Source organism: Embiotoca jacksoni, unplaced genomic scaffold, assembly GCF_022577435.1.
Source record: "Embiotoca jacksoni isolate LCO1_2020_lvr unplaced genomic scaffold, fEmbJac1.0.p SCAF_21, whole genome shotgun sequence".
Taxonomy (NCBI): Eukaryota; Metazoa; Chordata; class Actinopteri; family Embiotocidae; genus Embiotoca; species Embiotoca jacksoni.
The window spans coordinates 4,406,703-4,427,351 of record NW_027185352.1 but is presented as its reverse complement, the minus strand read 5'-3'; the positions used below and the strand labels follow the sequence as shown (position 1 = coordinate 4,427,351).

The following is a 20,649-nucleotide window of genomic DNA, read 5'->3' as shown; positions in this document are numbered from 1 at the left end:
TGGTGGAATCTAAAATTCTTTTTTCTCAAAATAATATTTAATAGTTCTCAAAATTATATCTATTGTATGAAACAGTAAACAAAATGAAAGTAAATTCTTCAGACTACAGTCACCTTGGTTTAAAGTGATACAGTATGTTTACGTCATGCTTTTAATGGAACGTCGGAAATGATGTTAATTTAAACTTTCAAATAAGTGTTATGTTACATTTAATATGAAGTATTAAAGATTCTGGCGATATTTGTTTTGGATCAATATGATTCATACTGTATGAAAAGGTGTTTACTGTTTACATGTTGCTTAAATATTTCACTTCAGCTGTGATGGCATCCAGTTGGAGATCTCTGAAAGGTTCCGAACCCAAAGATGATCCTCCTCCTCCTCCTCCTGGTAAGATACGTAAAATATTACTGAAAATTGTTTAAACCTGGAGGTAAAATAACAGATAACACATTGTTTACTTTAAATGTGACTTTTACATGATGCCAACATGTGCATCATTGGGAACGGCACCAAACAGACCACCAGCTTTCTAGCATTACGGGTGTTAGAAAAATTACTCAGAGGCTTGGTTCAAAATCAAAATATCGGACATTTATTCTTACAAGAATGAGCAAATACATGTACACTCAAAGAGAGGTGTGCAGCAGTGCTCCATGTCACTCCTCTGTAGGGCAGCTTTATACAGTTGACAAACAATTGACAGTCACCCCCATTCCCTTTGTATCTGCTTTCGTATGGTAATACTGAGTTGGTTGTTGGTCACAAGATAAGGACACAAAGGGAGTCGTCAATTAGATGTGGAAAGTAAAACAAAAAGAATCACTTGCAAATAAGAGAGAAACAAAAGAAACTTTCCGGAACCACATGCAAACAAGAAGAGACAATCTTTTTCTTTCCATCATATCCCTCCTTTTTATACAAAGTATAACATGTACATGAAAAAAAAGAAGAACAAATACGTTGTCATAAGGGGGTGGTTCAGTCGTAGGTGGAATCGGTGTCGTGTTAGTGGTCTCGTATGTTTGGTTAGTTGTAGAATTTCATATAAAGGATGTCCTGTTCAGTCAATGCTACATTGATTAGCCTTTGGATCAACCCTCGGATACAGGGAATACAACAACAACCACAAATAATAAGTATGGCTGCTATAATTGAAACACTAGTGAAACAGGCGAGGAACAGGTCTGTCCATTTACCAAACCAAGATTCCATCATCCTGGAAAAATGATCATCAATCCCAGCATTTACAGCAAGTTCCTCACTCAGGGCGGTAAGACCCCGTAGAACAGGGGTGTCAAACTCAATTGCACAAGGGGCCAAAACTCGAAGCAAACTTCAGGTGGCGGGCCGAACAGGGTAAACATTTATTGAACACACTGAAACTACATGTTTGAACATAAATATGAATAAAACAGACAGGAATATTATTTCAGAATAAATAAACTTAAACTTTAAATAAAATAAAGTATTTTGCTCTCCATAAAAATATATCCTGTCAAAATTTTACAAGTTAGAAATATGAACATGCTGCAAAAAACCTGAAAAAAAATAAATAAAAATAGTGCTTTTAAGTAAAATAAATCAAAACATTTTTCTTTGCTCTCATGCCATTTTGTCAGAGCAGGATGTTTGGCATCTTTTTTTGGCAATAAGATGGTTTAGGTTTGGTGTGAGTTCCTGTGTTGTGGAAATCCTCAGGATGGACTGCAGGTGTTCGTCGGTGAAACGACTCCTGTGTGCTGTTTTGTTCATCTTCATCACTGAGAACAGCTTCTCACACAGATATGTGCTACCAAACATGCACAAGGTTTGAGCAGCATGCAGACGGAGCTGGGGCATTGTTTCAGGAATGGAGCGAATAAACTGTGCGGGCCCTGCGGTGTCGTACTTTGCCTTTAGTGTCTCATTACACTGCAGCTCAATCAGCTCCATCTGAATCTGTACAGGAGCAGTTTCCACGTCGACGGCAAACGGGTTGCGAAGCAGCTCGAAATTCTTTTTTCGTGCTTCAAAGTCACCAAAGCGCCGTGCGAATTCAGTGCGTAGTGCGCTCAGTTTGTCAGCAAAGTGCGTATTTGGGAACACCGTTGCGCCGACTTGGTTCAACATTACTTGGCAACAGGGGAAGTGAGGCAAGTTGGACTGGTGCATTTGTGTCTCCCATAAGAGCAGCTTCACTTTAAATGTCTTCACCGCATCGTACATGTCAGTGATTATGCGGTCACGTCCCTTTCGGTACTTTCATCAACAGCAAGAGAAAATGCAGTAAAGTCTTTGCTTCTCTCACTCAACTGTGTTTTTAAATCAGTGGCCATCTCACAAATCCGATCAGCAACCGTATTTCTACTCAGGCTTACATTTGCAAACATCTGCTTTTGTTCTGGACACAAGACATCGCACACCTTCATCATGCATCCCTTCAGAAACTCTCCCTCAGTAAATGGACGGGCTGATTTGGCTATCTCCTCTGCCACAATAAAACTTGCTTTCACAGCAGCTTCACTTTGGGATTTTGCTCTGGTGAAAAATGTCTGCTGAAATCTCAGAGTCTTCTTTAACTCTTCTAATCTCTGTATCTTCTCCTCTGCATTCAGGTTTTGCAGCTCCTGATGTTTTGTCTCGTAGTGCCGTCGTAGATTAAATTCCTTCATTACAGCCACATTAGCTCCACAGGTTTACCGGCAGTGTCAGTAAACATGTACTCAGCCTCCCATCGGTTTTGAAAAGCTCTGTTTTCAGAATCAACTTTTCTCTTCTCCATTGTGAGGGGCATCGCAATAACTTTTCAACAGGGTTGTAGCCAGTTGGAGCGCAACAGAAGCTGACTTGATTGACGTGGGAAAGTTCCCGGGTATCCCAGCGTCTGTAAAGGCAACTGAAGCACTGCATTATGGGATCTGTAGTTCGTGTATTATCAGCGCTTCATATCGCCGGGCCATAATAATAGATCTATATAAAATGATCTCGCGGGCCGGATATAATTGCACGCTGGGCCGGATGTGGCCCGCGGGCCTTGAGCTTGACATATATGCCTTAGGAGGATCAATGCATTAGAGCAGAGGTCTTCAACAGGGGGTCCGTGACCCCTAGGGGATCCGCGGCGGTACTGCAGGGGGTTGTGACAATTTGTCATTTCTTTTTCTTCTTTTGTTCAATTTTTTGTATTGGTATGTAGTTGATGCATGATATTTAGTTGGCCTATAATATATGTCCAGTTTTATTGTAGTGCACCTCTTATCTTTTGCTGATGTATTGTTTGGTTTTGTTTCAGCTTTTTGCAACGTGAAATCAGTGAATTTTATTTTATGGAACACACTGTTGTCTCTGCAGCAGGAAGTGATATTGGGAAATTTGGTGCGTGATCTAAACAGCAGTGTTTGGAAGGTAACTTGAAATGTATGAGCTTACAGATGGATACCATGCTAAAATGTAATGAATAATGTCAATATTTATAAAGTAACTTATTACATTTGATACTGGCAATGAATGAAACTAGGCAATGAAGCTGAACTTTACAAGCTGAACTACTTCAATTGAAACACTGTAAAGCTCCCAACACTGATTACTGCCAAACTGTTATTCAAAGTTTTTGAATTTAACTTGAATTAAAATTAAAAATGTTTGATTATTACAGCACAACCACCAAAACAAATCACTAGTGTGTAGATCGCAACTGACTGCAAGGAAGGAAACATGTTCCCAGAACCTCAAACCAAGTCTACATTCAGGTTGTCTCCATGCCGAGTGATGACAGAACAATCAACAAAGCTGGTACTGTTTACACTTTTTTCACTCTGGCCTGAATCACCTTGAATGACTCTTTTTACACGTCTCTTCATCTTATCTGACAGCATGGCCAACCGCTTTATGTGGTTGCTTGGAGAAATGCACAATGGTTTGATTGGCAGATAAGAGGCGTTGTGAATTTGAACAAGACAACCGATTAAAGGCGAGACTGAAAATCTGAGCTCCTCCTGCCAAATGAATGGAGCCCGTCTTGATGTGAACAGAATCGTTCCTGTGCAGTGAAAAGATGCAAAGCAACAGAATAAGTGTTATATTCTACAAAGACGTTTGTTTTTTACCAAAAATAATATATTGTGATGAAACTCCTTTGTAATTACCAAAATTTGGATTTGTAACTTTAAATTAATTCTTTTTGTATTTAAATGTTGTAATTTAACTACAAACTAGTTACAGGAAAGTTACCTCCCAGCACAGCTGAACAGTTCGGGATCTTTTGAACCGATGTAATGTTTTGACTTTCTCTCCAACTTCAGCAGGCTGCTGCTTGCTGGCAAAGAGGAGCACATGAACCCATCAAAGAATATTCTGATGGTCTTCTCCAAACATCATCAAACTGAGCTGTGAAGGATCACAGGGCTCTTGTTGTAGAGCAATAATAGCTTTACCATGCCGAAAACATTTAAGTGCAATATTGCTTGAAATGTAAAACAGAATACCCTTCAAACGAGGCTCCATGCAAAGCCTATCACTGAACAAAACAAGGCGGTTAACGCTTCATCCAGTGACCACTTCTCTTTCGGTTTTTAGCCGAGACCTCTTCATGTGGCTCGTACGGGACACAGTTCTCAGACCCAAACAAAGAATGTAACGTAAGTGGGTAATTAAGAGTTCATTAAGAGTTTGTGAACTGAAATGCAGGAAACCAAAGAAGAAAAGTATTTTTTGATAAAACAGCAAGGCTTCAGCAAACATGGACTCCAGCTGTATGACCCTTTCCACCACAAAGCTCATGTGTTACAGAACGAGCTGCCACCTTGAATTAAACATGTCTAAAAAATGCCAGTTACACCTGATTGATTGTTATTAATTACACCGACAAATTCTATTCAGAGGACACTGAAAATAACACATTTGCACTGACTGACAACAATAAATGATCCAGTCAAAAAGGCATCAATGACACTGCCAGAACTTGTTTAAACCGTCTTTCCTCTGGTCAAATATGGCACACTTGGTTGACCTTTGAGGAGTCACAGCTTCTTCTGCAACAGCCAGATGTGTTTGGGCTGTGAGTTAGCCTGAGCCAGGGTCCACGGCTGGATGCAGGCCACTTCTGACGTGTTATTTATCATCAATTAGGCACTAATCGGGAATCCCAGTGTGTCAAATCAGCCTTCTGCTCGGTGAAATCATGTCTTTGTCACAGCTTGAACTTAAGCATGAAAATTAGATGACTTTAGTTTCAACTTCACAAAGTAATATTTTTTTTTTCTAAATCCACCCTGACTGTAACATAACTGGCACAAGATACTCAATTGGTTTGACAAACAGGGATCCCCATACGGTAGCAGTTTAATGGCAACATACAGCTGTATGTGTATCATAGGGTTTTAGTATTCAGCCGTAGAAGAAGTATCCAGATTCTTTACTAGAATAAAAGTACCATTAAAGCATGTAAAAATACTCCATTACAAGTAAAAGTTCTGCATGGAAAAGTCTGCTTAAGTAAAAGTACACAAGTAGCTATTAGCAGCTAAATATAGTGAAAGTATTAAAGTAAACGTCCTGGTTTGGTCCCTCTGACTGATGTTATGTTACTGGTTATACTTTTTTTTATATTACTGATGTTATACTTCTTTTTTTTTATGTTTTAGCTATCAATCATCTCAGCCTATATCATTCTTGGGATGAGGTGTGTGTACATGTGTGTGTGTGTGTGTGTGTGTGTGTGTGTGTGTGTGTGTGTGTGTGTGGAGGATGGGCCGGGGGGGGGGGTCGTATTTCCAGTGGTTGCAAAGCATTGTTATAACATGAAATGTTCATTTCTATATGTTCATTTTCAGTTGTAATAGATTTAGCCTACATCATTTATACGATTTACGACATCTCAAATCCGTGTTTCCACCCTGCTGCACCGGCTCAGATGTTAATAGTGCTTTGGCGGCACATTTCGTGTATTGAGGACTATTACGCAAGCACTCGAGGCCAGTCTTCATGCAGTTTGCATCCAGGGCGGGACCCTGTCTGCTAAAAAGTGAGCCCTCTCTTTTCGCGCTGCGGCCCAGGTACTGTTAGCGCCACTCGTTATTTCCCCACCTTCTCTTTCTGGCCTCCATCTGTCTGCTTCAGCCGCGGAGCTAATTACAGACAAAAGCCTGGGTGATGAGGTTAAAGGTATTCATAGCGGGTTTCCAGGCGCAAGGCTTTTCTCACAGACGCTTGGTGTCTCTGCGGGAGAAAAAGCAGGGGACCAAACTCCTCAGCTGATAGTCAAAGATCGTCTATGAAGACGACCAATCACTCATTTAAAAGACTGTTGCAAAAGATGAACTCTCAATTGTTTGCTTTTCGGGGGACTCGACGCCTGCAGTCGTTTTTCCTTGTCAGAAAGGAGCACTGACCTGCCTACCTGCAGTTAACACGTGATTTAAATTAATCAATAAATATGTACAAAGTTATTGATTTGTAAAATATTAGTAAGTATCCCTAGCTTGCAAATTAACCCCAAAAGCAAAAGCGTGTACAAGGAACTGATATTACACATTACTGGACTTGGGTAAAGTGTGTTGAGTGAACATTTTGTATTAAGCTCAATCGCTGCCAAATATAACGTTGTAGTGTGCTTATACTGTAAATAGGTTTTTCTCATTTATGTTATTTAAAAACATTTTAGCAAATCAAATGCCAGGAATTATTGCATTTGTCTCAATTTTCACAATCACAACTTTCCCCGCCGCGATTTCTAGTCCTGTCCTCGTAAATATGTGCAGAGTGAGACCTCGTTCCTTTCACACCCTCCTCGAGCATGGACGGAGCGCGCCGGTTGCCCCGCCAACACTGCTCCTGGAGGCGTGGGCGTCCGTCTGTCCATTGGTCGAAGCTGAGGCGCGTGCCGGAGTACAATAACTCTGACTGGCTGGAGCTGCGTGACGCAACGAGTCACCAAGGCGCTGATTGGCTGGAGCGAGCCAGCTGCCGGAGAGCGCCAGAAAACAAGCTTGAGCGGGTGATGCTGGAGTCTCCGAGGGACAATTCAGGGTGTCCGCTAGCCGGGCAGGAGTTTCGAGAGCACCGGAGCTGCAGGCGGAGGAGGACGGCCCGCTTCTTTTGTTTGGAGACGGAAAGAAGCTGCTATGTTGGTCTGAACAAAGTTTCGCGCTGACGCGTCTGTGAAACGCGAGAAAGGTGGAGAACTGAAGGTGGAGAACTGAAGGTGAAGAACTGAAGGTGGAGAACTGAAGGTGAAGAACTGAAGGTGGAGAACTGAAGGTGGAGAACTGAAGGTGAAGAACCGAAGGTGGAGAACCGAAGGTGGAGAACCGAAGGTGAAGAACCGAAGGTGAAGAACCGAAGGTGGAGAACCGAAGGTGGAGAACCGAAGGTGGAGAACTGAAGGTGAAGAACCGAAGGTGAAGAACCGAAGGTGGAGAACCGAAGGTGGAGAACTGAAGGTGAAGAACCGAAGGTGGAGAACTGAAGGTGAAGAACGAGCTTTCCCTCCGGTGGTTTCCTGCTTTCTGTTAGATCGTCATATGCTGATCAGCTGTGCTCGTAACTTTAGCCGAGCAGCTAATTAAAGCTAAATGAGCCTTATTGACTCTAAATCCGCCACAGTTACATATTTATTCCTTTTTACGGACTCGGCCGCGACTCAATGTCGTAATTCAGGCGAACTGGTCCTTTACCGAGTCAGAAGTTTAGGGGACATCTTGAGTTACAAAGTACAACTAATTTGCGTAATCTATGACCGCCATGTATTAATACCATGACGTCTGGAGTCATGACGTCAGACGGGGGTTCAGCAGGTGACGTCACGGTATCGTAAACTATATTGTGAATCTGAGAGTTGAGGTGCAGCAGCGCAGTTAGCCTGCTAACAGCTAGTTAGCTCCTGTTTCTTTGCGCCAAATCCAGCTGACCGCTGATCTTCAGTTCAGAGAGCTGGAGGAAGATCTTCAGTTCAGAGAGCTGGAGGAAGATCTTCAGATCAGAGAGCTGGAGGAAGATCTTCAGTTCAGAGAGCTGGAGGAAGATCTTCAGATCAGAGAGCTGGAGGTTCAGAGAGCTGGAGGAAGATCTTCAGATCAGGGAGCTGGAGGAAGATCTTCAGTTCAGAGAGCTGGAGGAAGATCTTCAGATCAGGGAGCTGGAGGAAGATCTTCAGATCAGAGAGCTGGAGGAAGATCTTCAGTTCAGAGAGCTGTAGGAAGATCTTCAGTTCAGAGAGCTGGAGGAAGATCTTCAGATCCACCGGTCGGCCCCTCAAAGACACGAGTCGGGTCCCATGTTCAGGATCTGATGCTCTTTATGTTTGGACTGCGGCTTTCACAGATGGAGCGTGAATGCCTCGCGCTGAAAGACCTCACCAGTCCAAGGAAAAGTTTGACTGTGGAGGAGGAAGAGGAGGAGGACGGGGGCCGAAGTGAACAAAAGGTAGGCTCAGGATGGAGGAGCTGCATGTCAGGTGGGGCAGCTGAAGGAGAGCTGCGGGATCAGGCCGATGAGAGGGAGAGATGTTCAGTGATGTGGTCACATCTGGAGACTGAAGGCACGCGAGGCTCATTTAAATACTTCACGCCACTGATCCGCCTGCCTCTGGTCTCCAGCTGTTTGACTTAGTGAACTGGTGAAAACCTGGGTTCATATGTAAAGGGAATATTTCCAAGATGATTACAATGACAGTTTTGAGTGCTTGAAATGTGCCCCCCCCCCCCCACACACACACACACACACACAGTATGATTTTTTTTTTTTAAATGTAAATGCTTAAAGAGCTTATTCAAACGTTAGTGATGTCCAGCCTCCCCCCGATACGACCGCATGATAACTGTCTGTACGCAGGAAAATATTTGCACAGAGAGGAGGAGATCCACCCCGCTGAAGTCTGGAGAGTCCACCGTCCCGGCTCTGCTGATCAACAGAAACGGTGCCACCCCCGACCCGGCCCACGTCACCCCCATCAAACGCACGGCGCTGACCGAGCCCTGGACGCCCACGGCCAACCTGAAGATGCTGATCAGCGCGGCGAGCCCAGACATCCGGGACAGAGAGATGAAAAAGGTGGCGTTCAGACCGACAGGAGGTTTTATTTTTCTTTAGTCCACTGGAGAGAAAACTCGTTGGATTGCTGTTGTTGTTTCTCGGTGCAATTGGGTGAATGCTCTCGGAGGATGAACGCAATCTTAAAAGTCCAGGGAGTAAACACTCACATTAGCGGCTGCATTTTCAAGATAGCTTTTAAAAGCATAAATACAATCGCTTCGTTTTTGGAGGATATCAAATATCAGCTGGAGTCGGATCTTGTGTGTTCAATCTGTCAAGTGAAAACTTTTCTAACTTTATCAAACCGTATCTTTTTGGGAAGTTTACGGTTTTATGCTCTAAAATATATATATATATATATATATATATATATATATATATATATATATATATACTTGATTAAATGTTACAGAATAGAAGTTTCAGATGTTTTCATGCAGCGTTGAGTAATCCAGAGGTGTGTTTATAATACGGGTCGATGGTGAACGCCCAAATCCCCCGTGAGCAGCAAAATTAGCCGTAAAACATCAGGCTGAATGTTTGACGTGCATTTATCTGCCTGTCCAGTCTGAAGCTGTGGACGAAGAGGAGGATGCAGAGAAGAAGCCGAGCAGGAAGCAGAAGAGTCTGGGTCTGCTGTGCCAGAAGTTCCTGGCCCTTTACCCGGACTACCCCCCCCCCTCACAACCCCATCTGGATCTCACTGGACGAAGTGGCAGCCAGTCTGGGTAAGAAGTGATGTGGCAGCAAAAGAGGCTCGACGGGGGAAAGTGATGCCTAATTAGTCTTGGCTCACCGATCTTCCTTTCATGAGCGTTACGAAGTATCATGTTGGATTTAGGGGTGGTTGCTACGGAGACCTTATTTCGTCCAAATATATTCCTCCGTATTTATGAGAAAGGGGCTTCTTGAGAGCATCTCTAGTTTTATTGTCGAGATTTATTTGAATCAAAGCGCTGATCGTTTGGTGGATTCCCTGATCGTGAGCGTGTTTTAGAGGAATGTCTGCGTCATCTCTCTCTCTCTCTCTCCGTCAGGGGTGGAGCGGCGGCGTATCTACGACATCGTCAACGTGCTGGAGTCGCTCACGATCGTGGGCCGGATCGCCAAGAACAGCTACACCTGGTACGGTCGCCAGCGGCTGGACGCCACGCTGGAGGACCTGCAGCGGAGGGGCCGGCAGCAGGGCTACCACCTCCAGATGGAGCTGGCCGGGGAGGCCGGACCGGGCCGCGAGGACGACGGAGGGGAAGGAGACGCCGGCAACGGTAACGCACCTCGAAAAACGGTTTCCTTCATCGCTGACCGTGTTAATGGTGGCGATGAAGGCGCTCAAATTATTTGACATGAGATATATATATAATTTGTGGCACTATATATAAATATATAAATATATATATCACAAATTTAAGTGATGGTTTAGTCTCGAGGTTTTTGTCTACAAGTGAACAGAGTCTCAAACATACGGGAAAGGGATTCAAGCCTCGTTTCCATAGTGACTTTTTCTCTCATCACCCAACGAGGGAGTGTGTTTGTTGACTGGGCAGAATAATAAGAGGCGCATATATATATATATATTTATATATAGTACAAACTGTATTCATTTACAGTTTTACCATTTTTGCGAATGTTATAGTGGTTTATACTGTGAAGATATTTTGGCAGGAAAAGGTCGCACACACATTTTGGTGCCTATTTTATACTTTGCTAACCATGTTTGTTTCTGTTCTCCTCAATCTGATTAGTTCACACGAGGGCCGGATCATCAAAATTCATTTTATGTTTTTGAGGAGCCACAAATGTCACTTAAGTTACTTTCTAAATTGTAAAATATAAAGATCTTTGTCGGTGTCTTCTCTTTAAGTCCACAATAATTCTACCTTTCTATTTAGATTTCACGCTTTTCTCATCTTTAATAACATAAATGATCTTTTATTTAGGCGGCAACATTTCAGAGGAGCCTACAGTAGTAATCCTCAATCAAGTCCCATCTTGTTTGTTTGCAGCTCCTCATCTCCCTCCTTTATTTTGATTTTATTTCCTATTTTCTCCTTAAATTCTCATTAAAACCACAAAAAGCTAAATTATGCAAAAACATTTTTGCTTTAAAACTGCAGTTTAAACATTTGAAATGGCAGAAGCACCAAAACAGTGGAAGACGTTATTAAAGGAAGCTGAGATGTGAGTTGAATCTAATCACTGAAAAGTAGATGAACATTGAGTTAAAGAATACAAAAGGAAAGCAGTGAAATTGTAATTTCTAATAAAACATCTCCTGAATCTGCAGACAAAATTGCCTCAAGAGGACTGTGTGCAACCTGAAAAACCTGTGCAGCATGTGGGTTCAGTTACCGGTCTGTCAGCTCTGAATCGTGACAGACTCGTACTTCGAGATAGTCGTACTTTCCCTTTACAATCATGCAAGCTGCAACAATTAAGACATGAAGACATTTTCAGCATGAATTGTTTTTATGAATAAATATATCTTAAGTTTACAAAGTAAAAAGCTGTGATTAAAAGTGTGATGCACTCAACCACACCCTGAGTTACTGTGTACCTGAGCCGGTAGAGAAGGAAATTATTGAAAATCACATGATCAAAAGTAATCCGAAACCAAAGTGAAAATGTTTACATACGTGTGATGGCAAACAGTGTACATCAGTGGAAACGGCAGCAAACAGACCAACAGCTTTCCAGCATTACGGGACACTCTTAGGTACGCTAACCTGGAGTTTGTACTTTACTACTTCAGGAATACCAACTCATGATGGTTACATGCTCCTGTCATACCAATCATATTTGTCAAAGTGTTCATAACGAACTTGGTGGAATCTAAAAAGCATAATTTTTCAATTTCAGAATCATTACCTGAAGTAAAACCATCTCTTCTTTCTACACACACAACCGCTGAGGTAAGAATTTTCCTCATGAATTATAATAAATGTGGTTTGTGAATAATTTACCATCAGGAAGTAAAATGTTTTGTATTTTCAGGATTCAAGACATTTTTCATACAGTACTTCCTGTTCTGCCTAGATATTCAATTATTATTTAAAATTCTTCCTTACTTTGTTTTTTCTCAAAATAATATTTAATAGTTCTCAAAATTATATCTATTGTATGAAACAGTAAACGAACTGAAAGTAAATTCTTCAGACTACAGTCACCTTGGTTTAGAGTCATACAGTCTGTTTACGTCATGCTTTTAATGGCACGTCGGAAATTATTTTAATTTAAACTTTCAAATAAGTTTTATGTTATATTTAGATATTAAGTATTAAAGATTCTGGTGATATTTGTTTTGGCCGAATATGATTCATACTGTGTAAAAAGGTGTTTACTGTTTACATGTTGCTTAAAAATTTCATTTCAGCTGTGATGGCATTCCTTTGGAGATTTCTGTTCAGTTCCAAACCCAAAGATGACCCTCCTCCTCCTCCTAGTAAGATACGTAAAATATTACAAAAACTTGTTTAAACCTGGAGGTAAAATAACAGATAACACATTGTTTACTTTAAATGTGACTTTAACATGATGCCAACATTTGCATTTGGCTTTCCAGCTTTAGAGGAACCATGGAGGGAAGTACCATGGGGGTGAGTTTTAAGGGTGTGGTGCCAAACTGTCATTTTGAGACTACTTTTTGTTGTGTTTTGTGTGTGTGTTTGTCTGTTGCGTAAGCTTAAGTATATATAATATGTACAGAATTTGCATCATATATTTATAGGCTGTAAGTTCACACTAAAACAAATTTTTCTTTATGAACAGTGACAGAGAGAAAGACCTTCAGTTTGTGACAGATTATCAGCCTCATAAAGAGGTCAAACATCTGAGAATTCTGCTTCATGGACCACAAGGTGCTGGCAAGTCCAGCTTCATCAACTCTGTTGACAGTACTTTACGGGGGACAATTGCAACTCGAGCTTTGGCAGAAACTAACGCTGCTAACAGCTTCACCAAAAAAGTATGAATAATTTTAACTGTATTTATGAATTTAGAACAATGCAACATTTTTTTAACGTGATGACACGTGATGACGTTTCATGAAAATACAAAACTTTTCATAACTTTTTCCAGGTGTTTTCAAAACCTTTTTTTTTTAGTTGTACATTGTAATTACAATAGTAGTGATAAAACGTGAGTAAACTAGTGAGTTTCAGGATGTTAGTAGTATGTGTAATATGTGGCCCTTTGTAACAGGCACTACTTTTTAAATTTACAGTACAGACGTTATCAAATCCAGAGAGGAGGACCAGAAAACTTTTACCCTTTTGTCTTCACTGACACCATGGGTCTGGAGAAGGACACAAATAGAGGAGTTTGTGTGGAGGACATCATACTGGCCATGAAGGGACACGTGAAAGAAGGCTACACGGTAGGATCACTGCATTCGTTAACACCCGACATTATTAAGCATATACAGTGTGCAGTGTAGGGCTGTACCTGACAAATAATTATCCTCTTCAATTAATAGTGATTAGTTCGAGCCCAACTTGATGTTGCTTAAATAAATTATATGAATTTAACTTGAACATACTAAATAGTATGGTAGCATGGATATTGGACCACAGGAATAGATTCTGCTCCCTCTTGTCTCCCCACAAATCAACTCGTCACTGTGTCGAGTTGCGAGTGGCTCAAGAAAGCCGATCTGAGCCAGAAATCTGATTAGAAACGCATTTCAAACCATCTCCAAATGTGGTTTGGATCCAGATTGCAAAAATCGCAGTTCATGTGTTTTTTTGCTTTTCAGCTTTCAAAAATCATTCTAGATGAATTCAGGATATATAAAAAAAAAAATCAGATGTGGGATGCAAGTCTGAACATAGCCTAAACAACAAATCAAAACTTAGTTGATTGAGTTGTTTAAAGCTGTTGACTACAATCTCGTTTCCAAAACATTTTGGGACGCTTCGTAAAATGTAAATAAAAACAGATGGCAATGATTTGCAAATCACAAACCCATATTTAATTGAAAATAGACCAAAGATAAAGAAATTGTATTATTTTAAGAAAAATATGTGCTCTTTTTGAATTTGATACCAGCAACACCTATCCAAAAGGTTGGGACAGGGGCAACAAAAGACTGGAAAAGTTACTAAATCAAAAAAAAAAAAAAAAAAAATGGTGGAAAATCTCAACTAATTAGGTTAATTGGCAACAGATCAGTAACATGGTTGAGTATAAAAAGAGCATTTCAGAGTGAAAATCATCGTCTGGCCTCAGAAACACTTCAGAAATTATTGTCTGTGAATACAGTTCATCGCAGCATCCACAAATGTAGATTAAAACTCCACCATGAAAAGAATAAATCATACATGAACGTGATTTAGAAGTGCCGCTACTTTCTCTGGGCTTCAGTTCATTTAAGATGGACAAAGTGGAAAACTGTCCTGTGGTCTGACAAATTAATATTTGTGATTCTTTTCGTAAATTATGGACATTGTATCCTCCAGGTTAAAGAGGAGAGGGACCATCCAGCTAGTTATCAGTGCTCAGTTCAAAAGCCAGCATATGTGATGGTACAGGGATGCATTAGTGGACATGGCATGGTTAGCTTGCATATCAGCCATTAATGCTGAACAACATTTACAGGTTTTAGAGCAGCATAAGTTGCCATTCAGACAACGTCTCTATTAGGGAGGAACTTGCTTATTACAGCAAAACAAAGCAAAAACCACATTCTGCACGTATTACAACAGCATGACTCTCTAGTTGGCACATCATGGAATGAAAAATATGACAAAGGAGACACCGAACTGTTGACCAGATGAAATCCTACATCAGGGAAGAATGGGACAAGAGTTCACTTTCTAAACTCCAGAAACTGGTCTCCTCAGTTCCCAAATGTTTTCAGTGTTGAAAATTTATCTATTTTTCATAAAACAATAAATATTTCTCCATTTTAACATTTGATATGTTTTCTTCGGTCTATATGCATTTAAATATGTGTTTACATGAATTGTGAATCATTGCATTCTGTTTTTATTTACATTTTAAACAGCGTTCCAACTTATTTGAAACAGGGTTGTATTTGGGGGCCATCCTGATGCTAAGTGCACTATGTGATCAATTTCCATAAAATATTTGTATTGACAGAAAACCATTTCAGAAACTTCTCACAAACGTGAACCATCATTTAGCCAATTTTACTTTTTTCCAGTTCAATGCCAGCTCTCCCTTGTCTGAGAGCGATCCCCACTATGAGAAATCCCCCACTCTGGATGACAAAGTTCACGTTCTGGTTTGTATTGTTGCTTCCGACACCGTGAACATATTGGATGATGAGTCTTTGAGGAAGATAAGGGATGTCAGAGCAGCAGCCAGTGAGAGAGGTGAATGTTTGAAAAGTAATCATGGTGTCACAACTTCAAATTTCAAACAACAGAAAACTAAATTAACAGGCTGCCTTGGTTTCTGTTCTGTTTTGGCAGGGATTCCCCAAGTTGCTGTTCTTACTAAAATTGATGAGGCCTGTCCAAAGGTCAAAAAAGATATAAAAAATGTGTACAAGAGCAAGTACCTGAAGAAGCAGGTATGTTTTTAAGTCATATTATGAGCATAATTGAGTTTGGTCATCAAAGTAGCTTTAAATGTAATTCAGCTCTACATCTCTGTATAATAGCACAACAATCTCTTGGCATCTGTACTGGCGTTGTGATAATATAATTATGTAATTTTGAATTGTTTGTCACTTTTTTAGCACAAAAATCCAATTTCAGTTCTTCTTTAATGTGATATTGTTTAAACTTAGATGGAAGATGTGAGTGTGCTGCTGGGTATTCCGCTGAACTGCATCTTTCTGGTGAAGAACTACCACTCAGAAACGGAGACAGATGACGACACTGATTCACTGATACTGAGCGCACTGAAAAAGATGATTGACTATGGAGAAGACTTCCTGAATGACATCCAACCTACAAACACCTGAGGCACCTGAGAAATTTTGCCCAACTGCGCCCTAAAAAGACCATTGGAACCTTTGATGTGAGTCAAGGTTCAGACTGTCTATTATTGAAGATTAAAGTTCACTGTGGTGTCTTCAATTTATGATTCATACAGAAAACCAAAGAGCTAAGAAGAGACAAATATACCACCTCTTTGTTAACTTGTTCAAATTGCAGATTTGGTGTATTTGACTAATGGTGTGTCTGGGAATCATTAAACTGAGTCCAGGCTCATTCTGACGTGAGAAGTTGGTGACTTTGGTTCCTGATTTGTAATAAATACATCCATCTAAAAGATTGACCAGACAGTTGTTTCTTTATTTATCATTAGCAATATCAGTTCATGTCGTGCCTCACTGTCTTATCTGTTGTTTAAAACCATGAAAATGCTGGTAAGTATGGCATTTCTTTGTCTGTCTTGGATTTTATTTTATGCCTTTTACTTTCTATTTATTGAGCTCCAAAGTTTGTGATTAAATAAGACAGCATGAAATAAATAATCATATAAATAAACACAGACAAATATGTTACCTGCAGTTTTACATTTACAAGGTCTGCTTTAATTTCCTGATGCAGTTTTTTCCCAACGACTTTTGTATTTGATGCCACTTTTCATCAAAATGACTGTTAATCAGTGCCAGTGGGATGTTTGTACCATTTAGCTGATCTTTTCTCTAATAAATCCAACGGGTCAAAAGTAATACAAGTGTTAGCCTTTTATACAGCACTGTTCTGCGATGATTACAGATAGTTGCATCCTGTAAACTAGAATACAGATTACATGTATTCTACAGTTATACAGTTTTAAAGCACATTGTGTGTGAATACAGTTCCTCACAGACAGTAAAGAGAAACAAGAAGAAGAATACACAAGGATTCCACAGGATTTGTTTGAACAGCAGACAGCGGACACTAAACACGGACTGAGTTCTGCATACAGTCACGTCGTTCCAGAGACTCAAATACTCAACCTTTTTTTTTACCAAGCTGTAATAAAAGTACCAATTTAATTAAGTTAACTGGCTAAAACCAGGTAAGCTATCCAGTGGCAGGATTATGTTTCCTGGTTCGCCCAACAACTGCCCTCCCTCTGGTCGATTAACTTTAACGTCTAGGTTATCTCGGCCAATCGGGTGCCAGACTATCACCAGTGCAAGCAGAGCAATTGTGTTCAGTGGCTCATGAGAGATTTCAGCAAAGGCTTTTACATGTACAAACCAATACATTTGCACAATGTCTGTTTAATATTGCTTCTTATACTTCGATATTTGTGCACTGGTAGTTTTGAATCGCAGCTTAATTTGTGTTACTTTTCATTTTGCAAATTAAGAAGGCCTGCTAAAAAAGAATACAAGGGGAAGAGACAAATTTATGCACTGATGTTAGTCATATTTGTGTTACTCCGCAGCACATACGTCTACTAAGCGAGCAAGTGAGCAAGCAAAAGATTAATTCATGTTGTTTTGCACAAAACCTACCGACACAACACCACCATAAAACTCTGATTAGCCTTTTTGGACCATAACGTTAGTGAGGGGATGCAGCCAAACCTTAAGGACAGATTCTAATGTTATCCATTTTCTTTAAAGAATGAATGTTAAAAAACAAAAAACAAACTAAATCATTTAAATACATTTATGCACAGGGAGACTGGAGCTAGCAAATGTCAGCCCCATGCTTGAATTCCACCCTTTTTAGTTTCCCACCTTGGATATGTTTTATATTTGACATACATTTTAACTGCATTACTGTCATCGTACTTAAGACATTAAAGTGTCTATTTAAATATTAGCTTGTTAAGATTTGTTACTTGTTTATCTGCACACCATGGTGATCACCATAGTAAACAGCTGTGTGACACTCAGGCATGATTGAGGATTGGAAATGTTAATCAACAAAATGTGACCATTAATCTTTACCATAATACAATATTGATATTACTGATCGCTACTGCACCATAACTGGGGTCAAAAGCAGCCTGCAAAGCTCCCTGGCTTGTTTTATTCATGCCATTCACTTTCTTAGACACAGTATATACAGTATGTGTTTTAAGAATTTTAAAGTCATAGTGTTCCTATTTCCATCATTTCTTGTAGTCAACAGGATTTAAAGGTTGTTGCTCAACAAGGGTCTCAACCATCTTTGATATGCTGTCACTCACGACGTGCCGCCCCATTTATTGATCCCACTTCCTATGCCAGAAACAAAATATAGTCAGTTGACTAGAAAAAAGACGAAGATCAGTGTATTTAAAAAACATTTTAGCAATTAAAACCATTCATAAAGAATTGGGATAAAAGTTTTTTTTTCATTAGCCTAACATTTTTGTATAAATTAAAAATAATATGACGTTTCTAATGTCATGTTTTCATTTACAAATTCAAACAAACAAAGCATTTTGCATTATAAAACTGTTGTTAAAAGTCACTTAAGTACAAGTAATCATTGTCACACTGGTAAACCCAAATGTCACCAACATAATTTGCATCTATTCATATTTTTAAACTAACTGTTGCAGTGATAGATATATACTTGCCACTGCGGAAACTCTCGATAGCAATTATGCATTTTGCAATTGGTCTAATGTACATTGGTTGGTACTGTAAATCTATTTTTACAGGACAAGGTTGCACACATACATTGTTCAACTTGCACACTTGCACAAAAAAGTTGCGTGTCAGCATATTTGGTACCTACTCTGTACTTTGCTCCACATGTTTGTATCTTTTCTTCTCAGTCTGATTCATTTACTTGAGGGCTGGATTATGAAACATTATTTTATGATTTTGAGAATCAGCCCCAAAGGTTGGAACAAGACACTTTTAGACTGAAAAGTGCTCTGTGTTCTCTCTTCATGTTTTTGCAGGTATTTTTACACAATGTATAGATCAGTTTCGAAAGGAGTTTGAAAGCTACGTAAAATGTCAATAAAAACAGTTTGTCTAGATTTCAAATCATGGAAACTCATATTTAATCGACAATTAACCAAAGACAAACGTATCAAATGTTGAATCTGAAAGGTAATTTTTGTATGAGAAACATGTCTTTATTTGAAATTTGATGTCAGCAACAGGTCTCCAAAAAGTTGGGACAGGGACATGTTTACCACTGTTTTGCATCACCTCTTCTTCACAACACTGTAAACATTTGGGGACAGAGGAGACCCATTGTTGGAGTTTTGAAAGTGTTGTCCCATTCTTGCCTAATATAGGATTACAGCTGCTCGACAATTCAGGGTCTCCTTTGTCAAATTTAGTTTTCAATGGGTGACAGGTCTGGACTGCAGATGAGACAGTTTAGGACCCAGACTCTTCTGCTACGGAGCTATGCTGCTGTAATATGTGCAGAATGCGGTTTATCGCAGCATATGTGGCTACAAAGCTTCTATATATATCGTTCAACATTAATGGTTCCTTCCCAGATGTGAAAGCTACCCATGCCATGTGCACTAATGCATCCCTGTACCGTCACTGATGCTACCTTTTGAAGTGTGCGCTGATAAGTAGCTGGATGGTCCCTCTCCTCTTTTGTCCGGAGGATGCAACGTCCATGATTTACAAATGAATTTCAAATTTTGATTCATCAGACCACAGGACAGTTTTCAACTTTGCCTTGGTACATCTTAAATGAGTGTTGGCCTAGAGAAGCTTCTGTATCATGTTTATATCTGATTTTTTTTTTCTTTGCATGGTAGAGTTTTAACCTGCATTTGTGGATGCAGCGATGAACTGTCTTCACAGACGATGTTTTCTGAAGTGTTTCTGAGCCCAGACTATGATTTCCACCACAGAATTGTGTCTGTTTTTAATGCAGTGCGGCTTGAGGGCCCGAAAATCTCGGTCATCCAATATTGGTTTCCTTCCTTCTCCCTTGTGTGCAGAGACTTGTTCAGATTCTCTTTTTTTATGACAATATGGACCGTAGATGATGAAATCCACAAATTCCTTCTAGGTCTAGCAACAATATTCTTAAATTTTTGCACTATTTTCCCACGCAGTCTTTCACAGAGAGATGAACCTCTCCCCATCTTCCCTGCTGAGAGACTCTGCCTCTCTGAAATGCTTTTTTTATACTCAATAATGTTACTGATCTGTTGTCAATTAGCCTAATTAGTTGAGATTTTCTATGATTTGTTGTTTTAGCATTACACAACTTTTCCAGTATTTTGTTGACCCAACTTTTTTTAAATGTGTTGCTGGCAACAAATTCGAAATGAGCATATATTTTTCATAAGACAATAAAATCTTTTAATTTCAACATTTAATATGTTTGTCTTTGGTATATTTTCAATTAAATATGTTTTCACATGATTTCAAATGTGTCACTTGAAGAAAAACACATTTCTGCCTTCAAAACATGTTGGTAGAGTAACCAGTTTGTCAGCTCTGAATCATAAACAAATTTTAATTTGTAGATGTTTTTTGTTTCACTTTACAATCATTCAAGCTGCACCTTTAAAAACAGGTATTGTATTTGTATAATGCAGGCTATGCTCACATTACTCAACAATTAACACATAAATATGAAATGTAGACATTTTTAGTATTATTTCCATTTGATAAAAATTCACGTACATTACATCTACATGGAGAAAAGCTGTGTTTAATGGTGTGATGCACCCATCCACACTCTGAGTTACCGCACACCTGAACTAGACTGTCAGCAGAGAAGGAAATTATTTGAAATCACA

The 20,649-nt window shown here is 39.8% G+C and overlaps 1 protein-coding gene across 1 annotated transcript in view; it reads left to right on the top strand.

Annotated features, from left to right (window-relative positions):
* Positions 1 to 7,369: 7,369 nt before the first annotated feature.
* Positions 7,370 to 20,649, top strand: part of LOC138202714 (transcription factor E2F7-like) — a 29,406-nt gene continuing 16,126 nt past the window's right edge. The window contains 7 exon segments of the mRNA XM_069156973.1: positions 7,370 to 7,421; positions 8,302 to 8,403; positions 8,812 to 9,052; positions 9,518 to 9,699; positions 9,701 to 9,740; positions 10,050 to 10,218; positions 14,524 to 14,550. Coding sequence (XP_069013074.1) covers positions 8,302 to 8,403; positions 8,812 to 9,052; positions 9,518 to 9,699; positions 9,701 to 9,740; positions 10,050 to 10,218; positions 14,524 to 14,550 — 761 coding nt within the window. The 5' untranslated portion in view covers positions 7,370 to 7,421.